At 36.1% G+C, this 18,428-nt stretch overlaps 1 protein-coding gene across 4 annotated transcripts in view; it reads left to right on the forward strand.

Moving 5' to 3' along the window:
* Window positions 1-18,428, forward strand: part of PDE1A (phosphodiesterase 1A) — a 142,130-nt gene that overhangs the window by 80,827 nt on the left and 42,875 nt on the right. For all 4 annotated transcript variants that reach the window (XM_058028585.1, XM_058028586.1, XM_058028588.1 and 1 more), the window contains 3 exons: window positions 7,217-7,330; window positions 17,176-17,358; window positions 17,809-17,875. In XM_058028585.1, the coding sequence (XP_057884568.1) occupies window positions 7,217-7,330; window positions 17,176-17,358; window positions 17,809-17,875 (364 nt within the window). The remainder of the gene's footprint in view (window positions 1-7,216; window positions 7,331-17,175; window positions 17,359-17,808; window positions 17,876-18,428) is intronic.

An 18,428-nucleotide genomic window follows, 5' to 3' on the forward strand; every position in this document is an offset into this window, starting at 1 on the left:
AAGGAGACTAGTTGATTACTTGTTGGATCTAACAAAAGACTGAGAAAATGCCCAAATGTTTATACATACTAAGTAATTTGAATTTGAAGATTTTTGATTAAGCTTCAACCCAGAAAGGAATTGAATAGCAGAATGAAATAAGTATTAATGATGGTTCTTTAGCAGAAGTGAGAGTAAAATTTGAAAGACATTTAAAGCTTGGCTAAGTTCATTCTGTAGCTTGGGTGTGCACAAAGGATGGTCAGAGAAATTCAAATGTGTGAGAATTCGTGATCATGACATATAATGAATCTAACGGTGAAAGTGACTTTTGGGAAAGGATGAGTAACTTGGGGAGGCGTGAGAGACAGCAGGGAAGAGCAGCAGGACCAGGGCCCCAGATGAGCCTCCTCCTCTGGGGTGTCTCTCCGGGGGAGCCAGAGATGATGGTGGAGGATGGCGAAAAGCTCCAGCGCTGCAAAAAGCAGACCTTTGGTATCACTGGGGTCAGGACACTGGGGCTTCTCGGGCACTTGACATTTGTTTTATTAGGTTTGTTGAGAATTATGCAAAAGTTAAAAAATGCCTTGAATTGGTTTATGGTTTCAGGTGGAAAACCTGTGGAGTTTCCATGGTGTTCTGTGATTTCAGCTGGGTGCTAAAGCAAATGTAGGAATTTTGACTAAATGTTTTAAAAAATGTTACTAAATGAGACACAAAGGATAATATTTATGTCCTATTAGAGTGGTAAATATTATATTTATAGGATAAGGTTAAACAAATTGAAGCCTAATAGAGAATGCCTGTTGGAGGGAAAACCATTTCATCTTGCATAAAAATAATATTTGAACAACCAAGTCAATTATATCATCATGAAAAAGCAGAGTATCATCATTAAGAAAATGTAAAATTCACTGTTGCTACATAGCTGCACAACTTCTATTTCAATTCTTCAATATGGGATTGAAGTTTTGGTATGTTAAAATGTTGTCTGAATTACCAGCATGATCAATATTTATTTTCTAATGACTGAATCATAATTACAGATCAGCGTGTACCACTTAAATGCTTAAAATAATCATGAAATACATGTGATTCATGAAACCCTTAGCAACCACAAGACTTCCTGTGCATAAGCTCAGACACAGCAGTGGCTGAGAATTAAGTTCATAAGACACATTTGCAGCAGTGAAAACACTTTTTTGTATTTCTTCACTGAGGTGTTTATTGAGAGCCCCTCTAATCAGAAGACATATTAGGTAACTGCATTTGGAGCTGCATTTTTTATGATTTCAAGGAAGTGAAGCACAAGGTCTGTGTCAAGAGCTGCCAGTTCTAACCCTTAGTCCCTATTGATATGCTGGCCTTGCCTTGCTGGGCAAAATATTTCAATATCAGCTTTTGTTTCCCTGACATTAAGTAAAATACCTTTACTTCAAGCTTAGCCATCTTGAAGTTGTGATAACTGGCCACTTTGTGACTGCAGGTAGGAGCAGGGAAACAGGAGTGGCAACCCAAAGGGGTCACTCCTGAATCTTTGCTACCATATTGTGTATATTTCTTCAGCATCTCTCATCTATTTGAATTTGTTGGATGGAATGGTGTATTTATACAAAGATTTATTTTATACATGCATGTTCTAAATAGAAAGATGTAAAATTCCAATTATACCAATTCACATAAAAATAATTGGAACCTGGGCAATTCATATAGGGATTTGGAATTGTTGGATATTGACCCTTTTTAAGAGCATTCATGTTTGAGCGAGGATGTAATTTCTGCCTTGGAAAGCTGAGGAACTCACTTTCTACAGGTGAAAATTATTCAACAGATTCTTACAAGAATCACTACAGGCAGTAGAACTGGTTTGTGGTTTAATTACAGATAACTTTAGAGGAAAATGTCCCCTTTCTCCAAAGTTTTGAAAAACTAATGGTGTTTAACTGTCCATATTGTCAGGATATTGTTACCCTCCTCTTCTTTAGTTTTAATTTCACATTACACATCAATCCAGTTTTACTTTGTGATGTTCATTTAGAGGGTCAAATCACTTTTATAATAAAGTTGACAATAATCCACCTAATTTTATTGTTCAATATTAAATAGCCCAAACAGAACATGAAACACTTGTTTACAGAAAAATATATCTTTTTTCTGTCCTTAGACTTTTTCACACATTGTCACAATTGTCACAGCTAGGCTTTTCTCAATTAGTTCATGGGAAGATAATGATTTACATCTTGGAGTTGCTCTAAACAACACAGATAATTGTTTTTACAGCACTATAAATATGAATATCAATAATAATTTCTCTTTATTTGACAATAAAGTGTCTATTATTTTAAAGAATTACCAGTGTGTTCATTGCCCATCTTCAACAGTGACTTTCACTAATTTCAAAATATAGAAGGAAGCAAGGTTAGTTTATAGTTTACTTTTTACGATTTATTTCACTTCCCTTTTAATAGGATCTGTAGCAAAAGCCAGCTTTTTTTTTTTTGTTCAAAGTTTCCAAAACAGTTTTAAGTGAAGTCCAGATGTTTAAGCTAGAAAGCTGTTTTTCTGCAATGCTCAGTGATGGGGAGACTTACAAGGAAAATAAAGGTGTTTTAGGGAAAGCAGGCAGAGGGTCTTTCTCTCAGGTTCAGAAGTTAACTTCAGGGTGAATTTTCCTCTTCTGGTTCTTTAAGACTCTTAAGCTGGACCTTTAACACTGATTTATTCTCAGTGATTGCTAGTAATTTATTTTATCTTGGAAATGACAGTGGCAGTTTAATCTGAAATTGAAACTGTCCAACTTGTCTGCCTCTCTACTTTAAAATACCCCTTCTTAAGTAATGCCGTCATTGCACCTTTCCTTGTTAGCACTTCAGCCTATGTTTAGGACTGTTATTCAGTATCTCCAAACATACTTTTCTCATTGGACTTTCTCCTTGGTTCCATAGAAAAGAAGACTTTCTCATGAGGACATCGAAAAAAGTCATATTTGATCACCTATTCCTTACCTTTTAAAATTTTTTCTGCTTTTTCCTTTTTTGGAGTAACTGAAAATGTCATAGGAAGCTTTTTGAAATAACATGATAACATCACAAAACTATCCTCAATTAATTTGGTATAACCCCAGAAAGTTACAGTAGATTTAAAAAAACTTTAGTTCAAACATGGGAGAATTTTAGTGGGGAAATTGGAAGCAAGTGAGTTGTGGTTTTGATATTGTTAATCAAGAAATGCTTCTTCATCTCCCAGTAAAATCCTTGCTTCCTCTGGTTCTGCTGGGTGGGCCTCAGGGGTTTTTGCCCACAGCAGGACAGTGGCATCAGCTGCACAGAGAGGTGAGGGCTGGGGAAACACAGGCCCCAGCAACATCACAGCCCTGTTATTGAAGAGAGATGGGAGCAGAGTGCATTTGGATTGTCCACAAGAGCATTTAATCCCACAGCACTGTTAATGATGTTTACCCAAGATGACAGAAAATGGTTCTCCACCCACTGCTTTTATTAATTGCAGATGTCTCTTTTCTCCCTTACAAACTGGGGCTGCTGTTTTTTATAATGCAGTTTTAAGGTGCCCTCAGATGCATAATCTTTTTTTCATGTTTTTTTTTATCACATTAGTTCTGCATACAATTTTCTTTGCATCTTAAACCAGCTCAAATAGTCCTTTTTTCTCTTTCACAAAATAGCTCCTCCAGTTTTTTCTCTTTGCTGTCTATTATTTCTTAGTAGCACTGTTCACAGGCTGGGTGTGAACACAATTACTTCCAGTTTTAAGTAACACTTCAGGTTTTCAAATAGTATTTCTAATGTTCATTTTCAATTTATGACAATTAAAAGAAAACAAACAAATAAAAATCCTCCCAATACAGCTGAAGAAATAATTATTTTTAATTACCTTTCCTTGTCCTTTTCACAAGTTTCTTTGTCTTGTTGAATGGTGGACTACAGGTGTGTTAATTCTTGCTACTTAGTCTTATAAATTGATGTTTATTCTTTGCTAAATTATTAGTTTCATTATTAAAATGTCAGCTCCTAAGCTCTGTGGCTATTCACTTTAATGCAGAAGATATTGAGTGTGCTCAGACTGTTCATATACTACTATAACCCACTTAATTATGCTGTTGAAAGTCAGTTTTTCTAACTTCTGGGGTAGCCTTCATTAGTGTCACACAAGAAGTGTCTTATCAGTGACAAAATGGAAGGATTTTATTGCTGTGTCCAGCTTCCTAGTGGGAAGCTGTACCATAGGCAGAGGCAGTTTTTTCTTGGAACTGCGCAGCAAAGTTTGGGCACGCAGGTTGCCACAAAGGACACTCCAGTTAGATGTTGTGAAAACATGATGCACCATGAGGCTGATTGACCATTTAAACCGTTTTTTTCCAAGAGTTTTTGAAATCTCCATGCATTCAAAGCTTGAACACAAATACTGTGAGTAATTTTATCTAACTTTGAAGTTATACCTATCTTTGAGGTTAGCCCTGTCTTGAGCAAGAGCTTGTACCTGGTGGAGGTGCCTTTAACCAAATTATCCCTTGATACTATGATAGATCTGCACTGGGAGAGCTAAGGACTCCTGAGGACATCTTCACAAAGAATCATGCATGAGAAAAGCTCACTTGTGTCCTTCTGTGAATCTGCAATATCTTCAGAATCACTTCAGATTTGCCTGAGCAGTGTTTCCAAATCATCTGGTCTGTTATTGTGTTCTGCATTCCTCCTGAACATGAGCTATACCCACAGGGCAGGTTACCTCTGTTGGCTGTCACCTATGCAGTGAGACATTGCAAGATTATTGTGCCTTAAAGGCTCCCCCAGGGACTCATTTACATCTACAAGCATAAAAATTGTTCCAAATACCTGTCATCTGATCTATTGCCTCAGATAATGAGGAACCACTGGAAATGGTAGGATTTGAATCTGTTTTAAGCTGATATTGTTCTACCAGAGCCTGGCCCCCTGCCGTGCAGTGTTACAAATTTATTTTTGTGTATTTGAAAACAAGTTTTCAAATTTATTTATGCTCCCACTTTGGAAAGCGTGATTTGGAGATGTGCTCAGTCAAATATGGAGGGAGCAGTGGAAGTGCCAGAAACACCCTACAGCTATTTGCAAGCAGTGGCGCTGATGCTGCCAGCCCCACCTGGGCATTTTGGCACTGGTGCTTAGTGTGTGTTTGTGTGCAGTAGCGAGGAGCACACGCCCCAGGAGATACCTGTGTTGGGTTCTGGGAGCTGTCTGTGAATAACCTTCTGCAGCTACAGGTTCCTCTGAAGTGGAAGAAGTTATGTACTGGAAATGTCTCCCATGCATATGGTTATTTCTGTGTAGGAGATGAGCTCCCAGAGTATTTCATCTGCCCACTTCATTTCTCCGAGAAAATTTCTTAACGCTACGTTTTCCATTCCACTGATATGCAATGCACTGTGTAAAATACCAAGTAAATATGGTTGCTAAGAGCCTTATTTATTGCATGTGCTAGGCTAATTTGAATTGAATTAAGGCTTTAGAGAACTGAGGAGGTTGGTCTTAAAACCCCATTTGCTAAAATTACCTTTACACGCTGGAACATAACCGTACTTAGGCCAAATAAATATGTAGAAAAACATGAAAATGATTTTATGATAGAACAGTATTTCCAAGTGTATGATTTTTTTAATATCACTTTAATTTTGTTTTTTATATATTTTAATTAGATCCAATGAAATAATATACGCACACAATGAAAATAATTTATAGTATATATATATGAAATATATTATTATCATAGAATCAGAGTAAGGTGAGTTGGAAGGGGCACACAAGTCCAGCTCATGGCCCTGCACAGGACATCCCCAAGTCACACCATGTGCATGAGTGTGTTGATCAAACATATCTTGAACTCTGCTGGTCTTGGTGCTGGGACTATTTCCCTGGGCAGCCCATTCCAGTGCCCAAACACTCTTTGGTTTAAGAATCTTTATCTGATATCCAACCTAAACCTCCCCTGACACAACTTCAGGCCATTCCCTTGGGTCCTGTCCCTGTCAGCACAGAAGAGATCAGTGTCTTCCCCTCCTCTTTCCCTCATGGGGAAGTTGTGACTGCAGTGAGGTGTCCCCTCAGTCTTCTCTTCATATAATATTTGCATATTTTATGTATGCTGGTGTATGTCACAAATATGATCTTTTCCTGAAAGTAGTTGTCTTAATGCTGAATCAATTTCATTGCACTTTTTATCTAAATGGTCATTTCACAATTTTTCCTGCACGTAAAGAGGATTATTTACTGGAAGTTATGTAACAATAGATATATCCTTAGTTACAGAAATCTTTATCTTACTTGTTACAAAACAGTAGATTATTTCTACTCAGAGATAGGGCACAGGAAGAAGGAAAATACCTATACTTTAAGCATCCATTTAGTCACACCTCTAAGGTTTTAATTTCACTCTAGTGCTTTATCTACTCTGTATGGTTAAATTGAGCAGTGTCAGAAGTGTTCTTGTCAGCAGTTTAGGAAAAATCTAGTATTCAAGGAGTGTGTCTGTGGAAGTGTATTGCTGCAGAGACATGAGTTGGTGCATTACAAAATCCCCTTTGGGCGTATCCATATTTGTACTGTAAAACAAAGTCTTCAAAACTAAAAGTTTAAAGCACACTTGGGAATATTTGGATTTTCCTACTGCCATGGGCTCTGCCTTTCCTCTGGTATAATGATGAATTTTTTATAAGCACAGACACAACAGACTTCCATATTATCTCACACTAATAAGAGAATAAATTCTGCAGCAAAAACATACTGGAGGCCTAAATAAAAACTAAAGACATTTAAGTGAAGAAAAATCAGTATACCATGGTTATAAAAATATAATTAACCACCTAAGCATGGAAAAATTATAGTGAGACAACACGCTAATTTAATTTTTATTTATTTTTTTAAAGTTAGAGACTGAGGCATAATAGTAATGTCACAAATGAATAGGAAATTGCTTTGATGATGGTTAAAATGTCCTCTCTGACTTTCTGGAATGTATAAGCCATTTTTTAGTACACCTTATGAATTTAGCGAGCTATAAAAATATTAAACCAGTCAGTGTTAAGTGCATTCTAAAGTAAGATTTCCTTAAACCAAGACAAGAGATGGAGTGATAGCCCTTGGCTCTACATTGTTTTGTTGGTTCCAATGTTTCAATTAGAAAATGAAGTCACTAAATTTGATAGAATTATCATACTGATGTTTTTATTTTATTTTTTTTCCTACAGATTAAGATGCTTGGTAAAGCAGCTGGAGAAGGGTGACATTAATGTGGTGGACTTAAAAAAGAATATTGAATATGCGGCGTCTGTGCTGGAGGCAGTTTATATTGATGAAACCAGGTAAGTCTGAGGGGAAAACAAAATGAAAGAATGTTGCAAACTGTATTTTAGAACTTTGGTCTTTGCATGCAGTTGTCACTGACATGAGCTGAAGGTCTGTGCACATCAGAAGAAGCGTATGTAGCTCTTGGGTCATTTATGACAAAGTTAAAGCAAGTAAGATTCCAAAGGTCAGATGTAACTGTTGTCTGGAAAGAAATGCTCACAGAAATGAGTCAGAATAGTTGGTCAGTAAATACACAAATGAATGAAAAGCTGTGATTTATTTTATAACGTTTGATGCTTAGTTTCTGTTTATTGTTGGCAGTATTACTGACAATCACGTGGGTTAATTCCAAGTAAAATAGAAGTTCTAAGTATTTGGTTAAATGAAAGAGTTTTAAGATATGGACTGTATTGAAATTAGCTGGCTAACTCACTGTTTTTATTTCTGCATGCTGGCCTTTCTATGTTTTTTTTCTAAGCAGAATGGTCTCACAAAGATGTCTGTCCAAACTTCCTCGGTACCACTGGAGTGTGCAGCACATGTCTCAGTTCTACATTTGTGAATTATTTCATGGACCTAGCACTCTCTCTGTGGCATGTGCCTTCCCCTTGCAAATCTGCATAGATGATACAGAGCTTGAAGTCCTTCTTCAGAGATAAAGCACTGGTTATTCCTCCATACACCTCCCAAACACTGGGATTAAATGGGTGTAGTATTCATGGCTCTGTCTGAACAGTAGTGCCAGGACCAGGAAAATAAATTGAGATTTACTTAGTTTCTAAACTGAGGCAGCTTCTGTGCAGATGAACAGTATTGTCACAATGAGGAATCCAGTCTTTCTGCCTCTGTGTGGGAATATCAAGACAAATAGCAGGCATTTCATGCTCAGAGAAAACAGCTACCACTGAATATACATAGGCTCTGGCAGCAACAGGTGCATTGCTTTTGCTGTAAGCAAATCTTTAAATTAGCTAATTTGCCCTCATAGAACTTGACAGCAAGATTATTAAAATACCCTGAAGAAAACAAACACATGTAATTTTATAGTGATTGGAAAGATTTTCATAATCCGCTGATTATTTTCTTAATTCTAGGACTACTATGTCCTCGTAATGGTGATTGTTTTCAAAAATGCTAGTTCAGTGTATGAATAAAGTTTTTCTCTTCTGGACCTCACTGCACAACGATGTCTAATCATATTTATTTATTGCATCCAGTATTTTACAGAATATTCTGATTTTTCAATGTACGAAGTCAGGATACACTTGAGACACGTACCTTGTCTTGCTCTTATTTGTTGAATACCTGTGTTCACCAAAGAAACTTGAGAGTTTGTGGACCTACCAAATTTTGGTAGCATTACTCATATAGATATGCATTAAGCATACATTTTATGTATATCTTTCTGTACCTATATCTGTATTTATGAAGTATATATGTAGAAATATAAATCTAATTCTGCTCTAAATAATAGTTAAAAGTGACACTATAATGAAACCTACTTTTTACTTTTATTCTTTAATTTTAGTGGTTTGTACTTCACTGTTTTACCTCTACATTGTACCTTTTGGTTTACAGTATTTGATTTTGATTTCTCTTCCTTGGACTAATGCAGTCTCCATGAAATTCAGAATCAGTATGATGGGTTTTTTTAACCTGGTGGTTTTTGTGTTAATGTAGAAATGTAGACTAGAAATGTAGACTGACTCTCCATATCTTAGTTGGACATGGGTTAAGTATGGGTCTATTTTAAATTTTGACACTTACCCATTAAAAACAATTGTAAATGGTCATCTGTAAAATTTATAATTTACTGACAATTGCAAATAGTAAATTTATTGTGAGGCTGGAAAACACCATAGTTGTGACTGGTACTTTCATAGTACCACTCTTTTCCATGGCAAGCTGCAAAGATAATTATGTTTCAAATAGCATGGCCATTATTCTGTAACCTAAGTCACTCAAAAATGTAAGCACACAAAAAGGGTCTCTTGAGATCCTGGGAAGCCAATCCTTAAGGAACAAAGCAGTGTATGTATCACTGAGTCAAATGGAGTTAGCTGAGTTACCTTGTGGGGTTGCATTTGTCCTTGTTCCCACCAAAGAATACAGGTTCTTTGTCTTGCACAGAGCTACTTCTGTGGGAGTCTGGAACTGAGTTAATTACACTCATTAGTAGATTAGAAATAATAGTTTAGATCATAAGCAAAAGGACCTGTTCCTGCTGAGCCTGAACATGCAATTTTATACATCACAAAGTTCAAATAACTTCAGTAAGTGTCTTACATATGAATTTCTGTTCAGTGTCAGCAATGTCTCATGTGAAAATACCCATGCTGTTTTAAGACCAGTATTGATCCCTGGATTTTGTCCTGATGAATTTACTGACCCATTGCTGAAGCGTCCAAGCAGAGGAAGACCTCAGCTTCCACCAGCAATCTAAAATTGCATCCTGTTTGTGGTGTTCTCTTCTTCCCCACTTTTTTGGGCAACAGACCTCAATATCAGCTGAGGGAAAGGTCATTTAAATATCTTTGTAGACAGGAATAGCAACCTCTACAGATTAAGAATAGCATTAAACAGAGAGTTTGTTACTTGAATCCTCTTATTTCATCTTTCTGTTCTGATATATATGCTATGAAACAGGATGATAAAATGCTCCTGACAGTGGTCCCCCACCTATTGCTGAAGGACCTTCTGCAATTCTTCACAGGCACAGAGAAGAAAACAGCAAAAGGAAAAGTCAAAGCGAAGGTCAATAAAGAGGTCCAAGTATGACATATCTCACAGAACTTGGTCAGTAATGGGGCCAAGGATCAAGGAAGAGCCTTCTATGTTCCACAGCTCCAGGAAACCACCCCTACTTAAAAAATGAATCTCTGGCATTATTCTGGCAAAAACACTTTTCTCCTTATAAGACTGAGGGTTTTGTCAGTGAGCAGTTCCAATTTCTTTCAGTAGAAGATACCCATTCCCCCCCATATATCGTTACTTCATTTGAGTTTCTTGAAAAACCTGTATCATATTATAAAGTTGTGTGTGAACATGGAAGAGCATTCAAGCATGTATGTTGATGACATATTGAATCTTTATTTAAAGTGCAACAATCAGGTTCAAATAGCTGTAGAATTCACACCATTTAGCAGAGGATGAAACATTTTTTCAGGTCCCCTTACTGTCCCTTTGTCTGTTCCTTTGTTTCTTTACACTATAGCCATTTATTTGAGCATTTTTGTAATATTTGCCAATACTCATTTCCATTCTTGAGCTTTCTAAAGCTCTGTGGATTTGGGTTAGGGCAAAAGCAGAGAAACAATACAACAGATTTTATTTAAGAAGTTCTGAGAGTAGACTTCTTAGAAACAGGGATAGGCACTAGGTATAACCTTCCAAAATGAGGAAAAATTGGTTTGGGGCAGTGACTGTCAATATCTCTATAAAAGGTTCTGAGCTGATGGCAAGTTGGAAAGCCCAGACACCAGGCATCAAGTAAGTGCTGCTTTCCTATGAGCTCCATTATCTGTGCCCCAAGTCACTCAATTAGCTTGTTTAACAAGCTCCTTTTTGACTGCTGCATCTTTCAGTGCTGCACCAACTTCTTCCTTGAAAGAGATCAAACACTCTGGTAGCTGAAGCTGAGATCCATCATCAGCTGAAAATAACCAGGAGACTCTCACAGTTCCAGCCCCTTAGATTTGCTCTGTGGAAAAAGTTCAAACTTAATAGATATTATAAATAATTCTGACAAATCTTGCAGAATTTTCTCCATTAGTACCTGCCACTTGGCTCAAGGCAATGGAAGAAGGATATTTAGAGTCAAACAGGAAATAAATACAGCCTGATAATTCAGTCATGACAGATGTTCCGTTCCTTGTAAATGCAGCTCTTCATTCATGCTAACTGAAAAGAAAATAAGTCAAATAAAATCTAGATAAGCATTACAAGATGAAAGGGAAAAAATGTATTCCAAAGCTAAATAATAAAAATAGCAATAGTAATAGTAATAATAAGAAAAAATCTGTATTGTGGAGACTACTTTTATGCTGTTCTGTATAAAATCAGAATAGTTTATTCCAATTATGTTTCATTTTTATATGCCTCAGTATGTTAGAAAATAGACTTGATTTCAGGGGCAGATTTATCTATGCAGTTGCAGTTCCATACAGGGTTTTTGCTTATTTCAGACTGTATAATGCCCCTTTAATAAGGCTTTAACTACTTGAGAACTTTTGACTTAGAAGAGACTGCCTTTCTGTAATGCATGAAGTAGCTCTGTATTATATACTGGCAGGATCTTTTAGCATCTTTGAGTCAATAAGGCATAATAACAAATACAGGTTCATGAAGAAAAAGGTGATGTCATTAAGGGTGACATTGTAGCAATATATATTTGCATGAGAGCTCTGGAAATAATATTTCAGTGACACTACAATGGCAGACACAGTTCTTCTACTGTGCCTGAACATTGTGTTGTGAGGCTTGAACAGAGCATTGTAAGGCTCTGAGCTAGCAGGGAACTCCCAGCAGGAAACTGTTCCTTGACAATGCAGGACCACTGGCACTCTGTTCTCACCTGATGGGGCTGACTGCGAGTCACAGAGTTTCACTGGCTCTAAGGCTCTGGTTATGGAAGGAATTGTGCCAGTTCAGGCACCAATAGCTATTCAGGGACACCAGCAGAGGTGGTCACACCAGCAAAGTGTCTTTGATGGTGCAAGGTCGAGAAACTTAAATTTTCTTACATCAAAGAGATGTACATATTTTTAAAAACATTTATCCCATATCCCTCAATCTGAAAAGACAGATTAATTTGCTCATTTATACATGAAGGTGAATGTATCATTCACAGAACAGTAAGGCATTCAGTCAATGATGTAATTTCTTTTGAAAGATCCAGAACATATTTATCCTGAAAATTACCTTTTTGAGAAAAATCTATGAATATTAAAGAACATAATCTGCCTAATGCCAAGGACAGAACAGGTGGAATGGGCTACTCTATTTGGTAATTATTTACCAGATGAAAAATACGGTCTGTGATTCCTCTCTCAGCTGGCCTAGCTGGGGAGATATTTGAAGAGGCAATTATTTAAGCATGAAGTTAAATTTTAATCTTGAATATTCAGTCAAGTTTGCTGAGCATGTATTGCTGTCCTCCATTGCCAACCCATGGTTAAATGTACTTTGCCCGAACAACAAAATGTACCATTTGAAGTGAATCATTCAGTTTATCCACTAAGGGAATCTACAATTGATACTTTTGCAAAAGTTGCTATTGAGAAAAAGCTTATTGTGTTGAGATGAATTCAGTACATTCCACCCTTATAAAAGCTTAAAATAAGCCTTTGAAATCTTTTGTACTAAGCTAACGTGGTTTGCTTTTTTGGGGGTTTTTTGTGTTTTTTTCTGAGAGGAAAGCTTACAAGAGCATTCAAGTTGCATAAAAAAATGCATTTAAAATCACTGAAAATCTATTAAATTCTGACTAAACTTCTCAGTTCAGTTAGGGTATTTAATAAATGTCCAGCATCCCTTTTCCAAAGTTATTGAATTTTTCTCTTTCAAAGTTTTTGCTGTTAATTTCTAAATCATGCCCTGAATTAGTTCTTGCCCTATAGAATTCCCAGAATACTGTATCAAAGGGAAAGGGAAAGGAAAGGAAAAAGAGAAGAGACAGTGGCTCACATCTGTAATCTGAAAAATGACGTTTTTTAATCATGATTAGCCTGAGCCAAACCTTAAGATTGTTGTTTGCCTTTGGTGTATATCTCTGCATTTCTGAGTAGGTAACACATATCAACAAGTGAAAATTTCAGTAACAGTGGTTCTTCCTACATTGCTTCTCTTCTGTTGTATTTCCTGCATTTATTCCAAATTATTTTCAGTTTATTTTAATTAATTGGTAATTCTTCATATGTGGACAATACTTCTAAGAATGTGCTAATTTTATGACTACAACATGTTGGTAAAAATCATAATTTCCTTTGGAAAGACCTTTATGTACTAAAAATGCCACTCATTTGTTTTTGCAGTTTGTTTATCCTTATTGGGAGTCAAGAGAACCTTTTAGTGGATGTAAGTGGAAGTTGTAATGGTCTATAGAGGATGGAAATATTGATTGAATATATTGATTCATGCTTATTCAGGAAGATAGGGAGATAATAGAACTAAATAATTGGTAAAAATGTGAACTGACTATTTAGACTGTAAATTCTCCTGCATTCTAGGCATAGGAGAGGACTTTAATTCACTCTTAAGGGCTTGATTAATTCAGTAATTAGAGCAAAGAGCTAGTACCACCTTCTCAACCTCTTCTCTGGAAATCTTCCACTACCTCTGTTAGGCAGCATGACTGATCAACAAAGATGGAATTTTTTTCCCCATAGCCATTATCTAATTTTAATTTTTTTCATTTTCTTTTCTTTCTTCTCCTCCATAGTACATCTGATATATTCCTAAGGGAAAAGAAATACACTTCTGACTAGTGCATTACTATATTTAAAATTCTGATTAAATGAAAAGAGAGCTAGAAATTATCACTACTTGAATTTTGAAAAATTATTCTTGGCAAAAACACAGTACTGCGACAAGAAGATCAGGTTATTAGTTACTATGACTGCAGTATTAATTGATTGCTAAGCTGAAATGCCAAGGGCCATGTCTTACTTATTCCCACAACTGTCAATGAAAGTTCTACTCATGGAATGAATAGAATTAAATAACCCAAGCCTCCCCCTCTCCTTCCTCGTATTGCATCTACTTAACAGGCTGATGATACATGAGCAAAATAAGTGTATGCAACCCTGAAATCCTGATTATGTGTTGGAAAAAAAAAGTATTTTCTGTGGCACGTTTTAGTAGAGCTCTTTTTGTTGTTTTGTTTTTTAGCATTTTAGGGTATTCCTTTGCTTTATGGAAGAAAAATTAAAATATGTGTATAGGCATCTATTAGTATAATTATGTAATTCAATTGGGATATTTGAGTTCATGCCTCCTGGTTCAATGAAATTTGTCTCAGCAGAGTTTTACTTAAGACTGATTATGGAATAACTATCTAGCTTTAAAGTACCCACAATATCTTATCTTCAGGTTGGTTGATTAGGAGCATGAGGCTTTGGGCCTTTTAGTCACTCCATGCCAAATACTTGCTAAGCCAAAGGCTGTAGCCTTCTGTTTGACAGCTATAGCCACATGTCTATTACTTTTCCCATTAATTTTTCCATGAAATTTTTGAACCTATGTGGCAATTTAAACGTTTTGAAATGTCACAAAATTATATTACAGTTTACAATTTATAATTACAAGTTAGGTTGCAAAATCTTGCAAAAAACCCTATAATATTTCATAGGAAGTTAAGTGTTTGAATGTGTGCCTTTGTTTTGAACCTGTAATTTGATTTCATTTGATCTTCATCTTTCTTTTTTAAAGGCATAAAATGCTTGAATGGGTTTGAGTGAGATGAATGACTAGCCTTTGTTTCCTCTCCTTAAATGTTGTTTCAATTAGGCACCTGAAAGAAACTAATCCATTTTGAGAACTTATTAATCTTATGTGATGAGGGATCTATAAAATTCTGTGCTTGCAAATTAATTCTGTGTTGCAGTTGCTTTTCTTGATATTTAAGTTAGAAGCAGATCCACTGAAACACTCTCTTCCCTGGCAAGTTATTCAGCCATCTCTCATCAGAGAGCAGTGGCCTCATGAAAATGACAGATAAATGAACACTTATTTCAAATACTACCTTCTCTGTTCCATCTTCATGAAATAACTCCTGCTTACTGTCATTTACAGACTGAATAGTTCTCCTACTTTACAGATGAATGGTTAAAGAGATGAGAGAGACTGCAGTGTGTTTTTCTAGTCTTAATTTGTACTCCAGTGGCTCATATCTGCAGAGCTCAGATCCCAAATTTAGATCTGCATCTCATCATAGCAAACTGATGTAGAACCCTGCTTCCTGCTGCACAGGTGATGTGGAATATCCTGGCTGCAAGCTCTGAGGTAGCCTAATGCCCATGGCCCTCTAATTGTGGGAATATTTGCATCTCATTTGAATAAAAGTTGCAATAGTTACAAAAATATGTTTTAGGGATTGTAAGGTTTTTTCCTTGTTATACAAAAAACATATCAAATGTTGAATATTCCTCAGAAATATAAATGTACTGATTTCTCCAGGAATATTTAATGACAGTGTTAGACTAGTATGGATTTAAGTGGACTATAACATAGGTTTTAGTGTAGGCTATAAAGCCAACTTGTAGCCTTTGACCTTTGGCCAGTCTCAGCCTTGGTTCAGTTTTGCAAGATAATTTGCTCAAATCCTTTCCTCCACACAAGTTCTCCTCTTCCAAATTAAGTTTCTGATTTTTGCTATTGTCCCACTGCCAGAAAATTTCATAATCCTTGTTCATTCTGCCCTTCTTTTATTCCATTTTAAGGAGCCTTCCTAGCCTGATAATTCTATGCCTCTGAAAAAATAAGAATTTTTCTACTGTTCTTTCAGTAAACCAAGGAAGGACAAGGAGCGCATTTATATTTTTTAAACCTCAGTTGAAGAATCTCAGAAAATATACTGTCAGTCAGATGGGCTACTGAAACTGAGCACAAATATGCTATGCTCACAGTTCACCAATAATTAATATGGTTCTTCTGACATGTTTCCTATTACTATGATCCCTCAGATAGGATTAAATTTATGTGGAGATTCTTTTGAACTACACCATACTCAGGCTTTCTTTATTCATCCGTGTTTCAGAAACGCAGCACAATAGAAATAGACCTATGCAATCAAATAATGCCTACAATTCAATTGGTATCACTTTCAAGAAAATATTTTGTAAGGGTAGCATGCTGTGTATATATTCAGGTCACCCTGCTCTGGGGTTTCTTGCATAACTGAATGAAAGGAAAATTGATATCAGACAAAATAAGGGATTTGTTTTCTGGAAACCCCAGCACTCTGAGTGATAAGGGCAAATAACTGTAAGAAAAAGATTTATAGAAGTGTGGAACAGAAGTGTTGAGTCTGTTTAAAGAGAGTATTTAGTTAAAAGTTTCTTCTAAGTAAACTGATGACCTCTAATTTACTTTTGTTGAAGTGAAGATTCTTTTTAATACTTCTATTTTGCAAGAGCTATATATAACTTTTCTAGCTTTTTGAACTGCTAACAAGTTTGAAAGCTGACTTGCAATCCAATCTTGTATAATATCTTTACTGCTATGACTTTTTTACCCTGCCTTCAATAGGAATAGAGATCTCTACATAGAAGGAATTAATTCTTTTCAATAAAGGAATTAATTCTCTTTAATGCTTTTATTGTGCTGCAACAGCAGGATGAGCATGTGTACGGAGCGTTCACTGACATGCACACCACATCATTGCTATGTAGCATCATTTACTTTTGTTTGTAAGTATCAAAACACTTCTTGTACCATTTTGGGGTACAGATCAATAGACTAATGGGGCTCTCACTTATAGCAGCAACCCTGCTGACAGTTCTGTCATTACTGTTTTAGAGGTGGTCTTGGGATTTTACAGCTCATTGATTACTCTTCAATCCACCACTGCTCTGACAACTTAGTAGAAAAATCTTTTCTTGTCTTCAGTTGAATAAATTGCATTTTATTGTCTTTTAACTTCTGGAACGTGAGCAGTGGGAGAGAGAGATGATATCTGCTGTGCACAGCTTCCCCTTGGTGTCAGTCCATCTGCCAGAGAAGACATTTTGTGATGTACTGAGTTGGTCCTACAGTCAACCTCAGCTCCTCTTAAATCAAGTTTTTTAGCTGTTCACATGTGAGTACTTCCTCTTGTTAGGTCCAAGGTCTTGTTGGTTACCTTGTATTATTTTTTTTGTAGGAAACTTTTGGACACTGAAGATGAACTCTCTGACATCCAGTCGGATTCGGTCCCGCTGGAAGTGCGGGACTGGTTAGCTTCTACATTCACGAGGGAGATGGGAATAGTAAAGAGGAGACCTGAGGAAAAGCCCAAATTCCGAAGCATTGTGCATGCTGTACAGGCTGGGATTTTTGTAGAAAGGTGAGAGATTTGTTTTCTTGTTACTGCAAGCACTGCATTTAACCACAGTGTCTGCCATCCTTTAATGGTGCAGTGAACCTGGAGCAAATCTTTGAGCCAGAATTTATGCTTCATTTTCTGCAACCACTCCATTTTTCTCTACAGAATTCCAGATGAAACCTCTAATTTTTAAAATTTCTTAAGCCTTGGAAAATTCTGGGGATGAACTCAATGTCTTTGTAACTTCTACACTAAATTGTACCAATGGCTGTTCTAATATTAAAGAGTAATATACTTGCAAAGGGGCTTGTCTCATAGCTTCATAGAAGATTACATAAATCTTTGGGGTCAGACCCTTAAATAGATTCGTGTTACTTCACAAATTCTGAAAGAAAAATTTAAAAAAATATAAAATTTTTCAGTATGTTTTTGAAGAAGAGCTATTTCTTAATATTTTATTTGTTCTTTTAGGATGTACCGGAAAACTTCAAGCATGGTTGGTTTGGCTTATCCAGCAGAAGTGATAGTCACATTTAAGGTGAAAGAAGTTTAATCATTGTGGAAGTTGAATGTATTTGCACTTATGTTTAGTGACTTTTAGGGTCCAATTCATATTTTTCTACTGAAGGTACCCTAGCCATAGTTAGTACTACAGAACTGAGCACAAAGTACAGAGAAATGAATAGTTAAAAATTCAGAAATAATATATGATTCTGATTAATTCTGACTTAATTTAGATCCTATTAGAGTAATAGACTTAAATTTGTATAGAAGTTCTTATAGAAATGTGAGACAGTTTTATCAGCTCCCAGTGGTATCTTAATCAGTGTCTCAGACAGCAGCATTTGTTTCCTTTTTAGGCAAGAAAAAGAAGATAGTATTGGGATAGAGCTAACAAAAGAAGCTGAAGCTTATGGAACAAGTACAGTATTTGCTGTATATTTAAAGTATTGCTCTAGTTCAACCAAAAGATGATCTTTTATAGTAAGCTGAGTTCCTATGTCTATTAATGCAATTATAAACTGAGATTTCTTAAGAACTAAGTACCTCCACTTTTCCCCTGAAAGCCAAACAATTATGTTATTCTCAAA

Source organism: Melospiza georgiana, chromosome 7 (assembly GCF_028018845.1).
Source record: "Melospiza georgiana isolate bMelGeo1 chromosome 7, bMelGeo1.pri, whole genome shotgun sequence".
NCBI classification, from domain to species: Eukaryota; Metazoa; Chordata; class Aves; order Passeriformes; family Passerellidae; genus Melospiza; species Melospiza georgiana.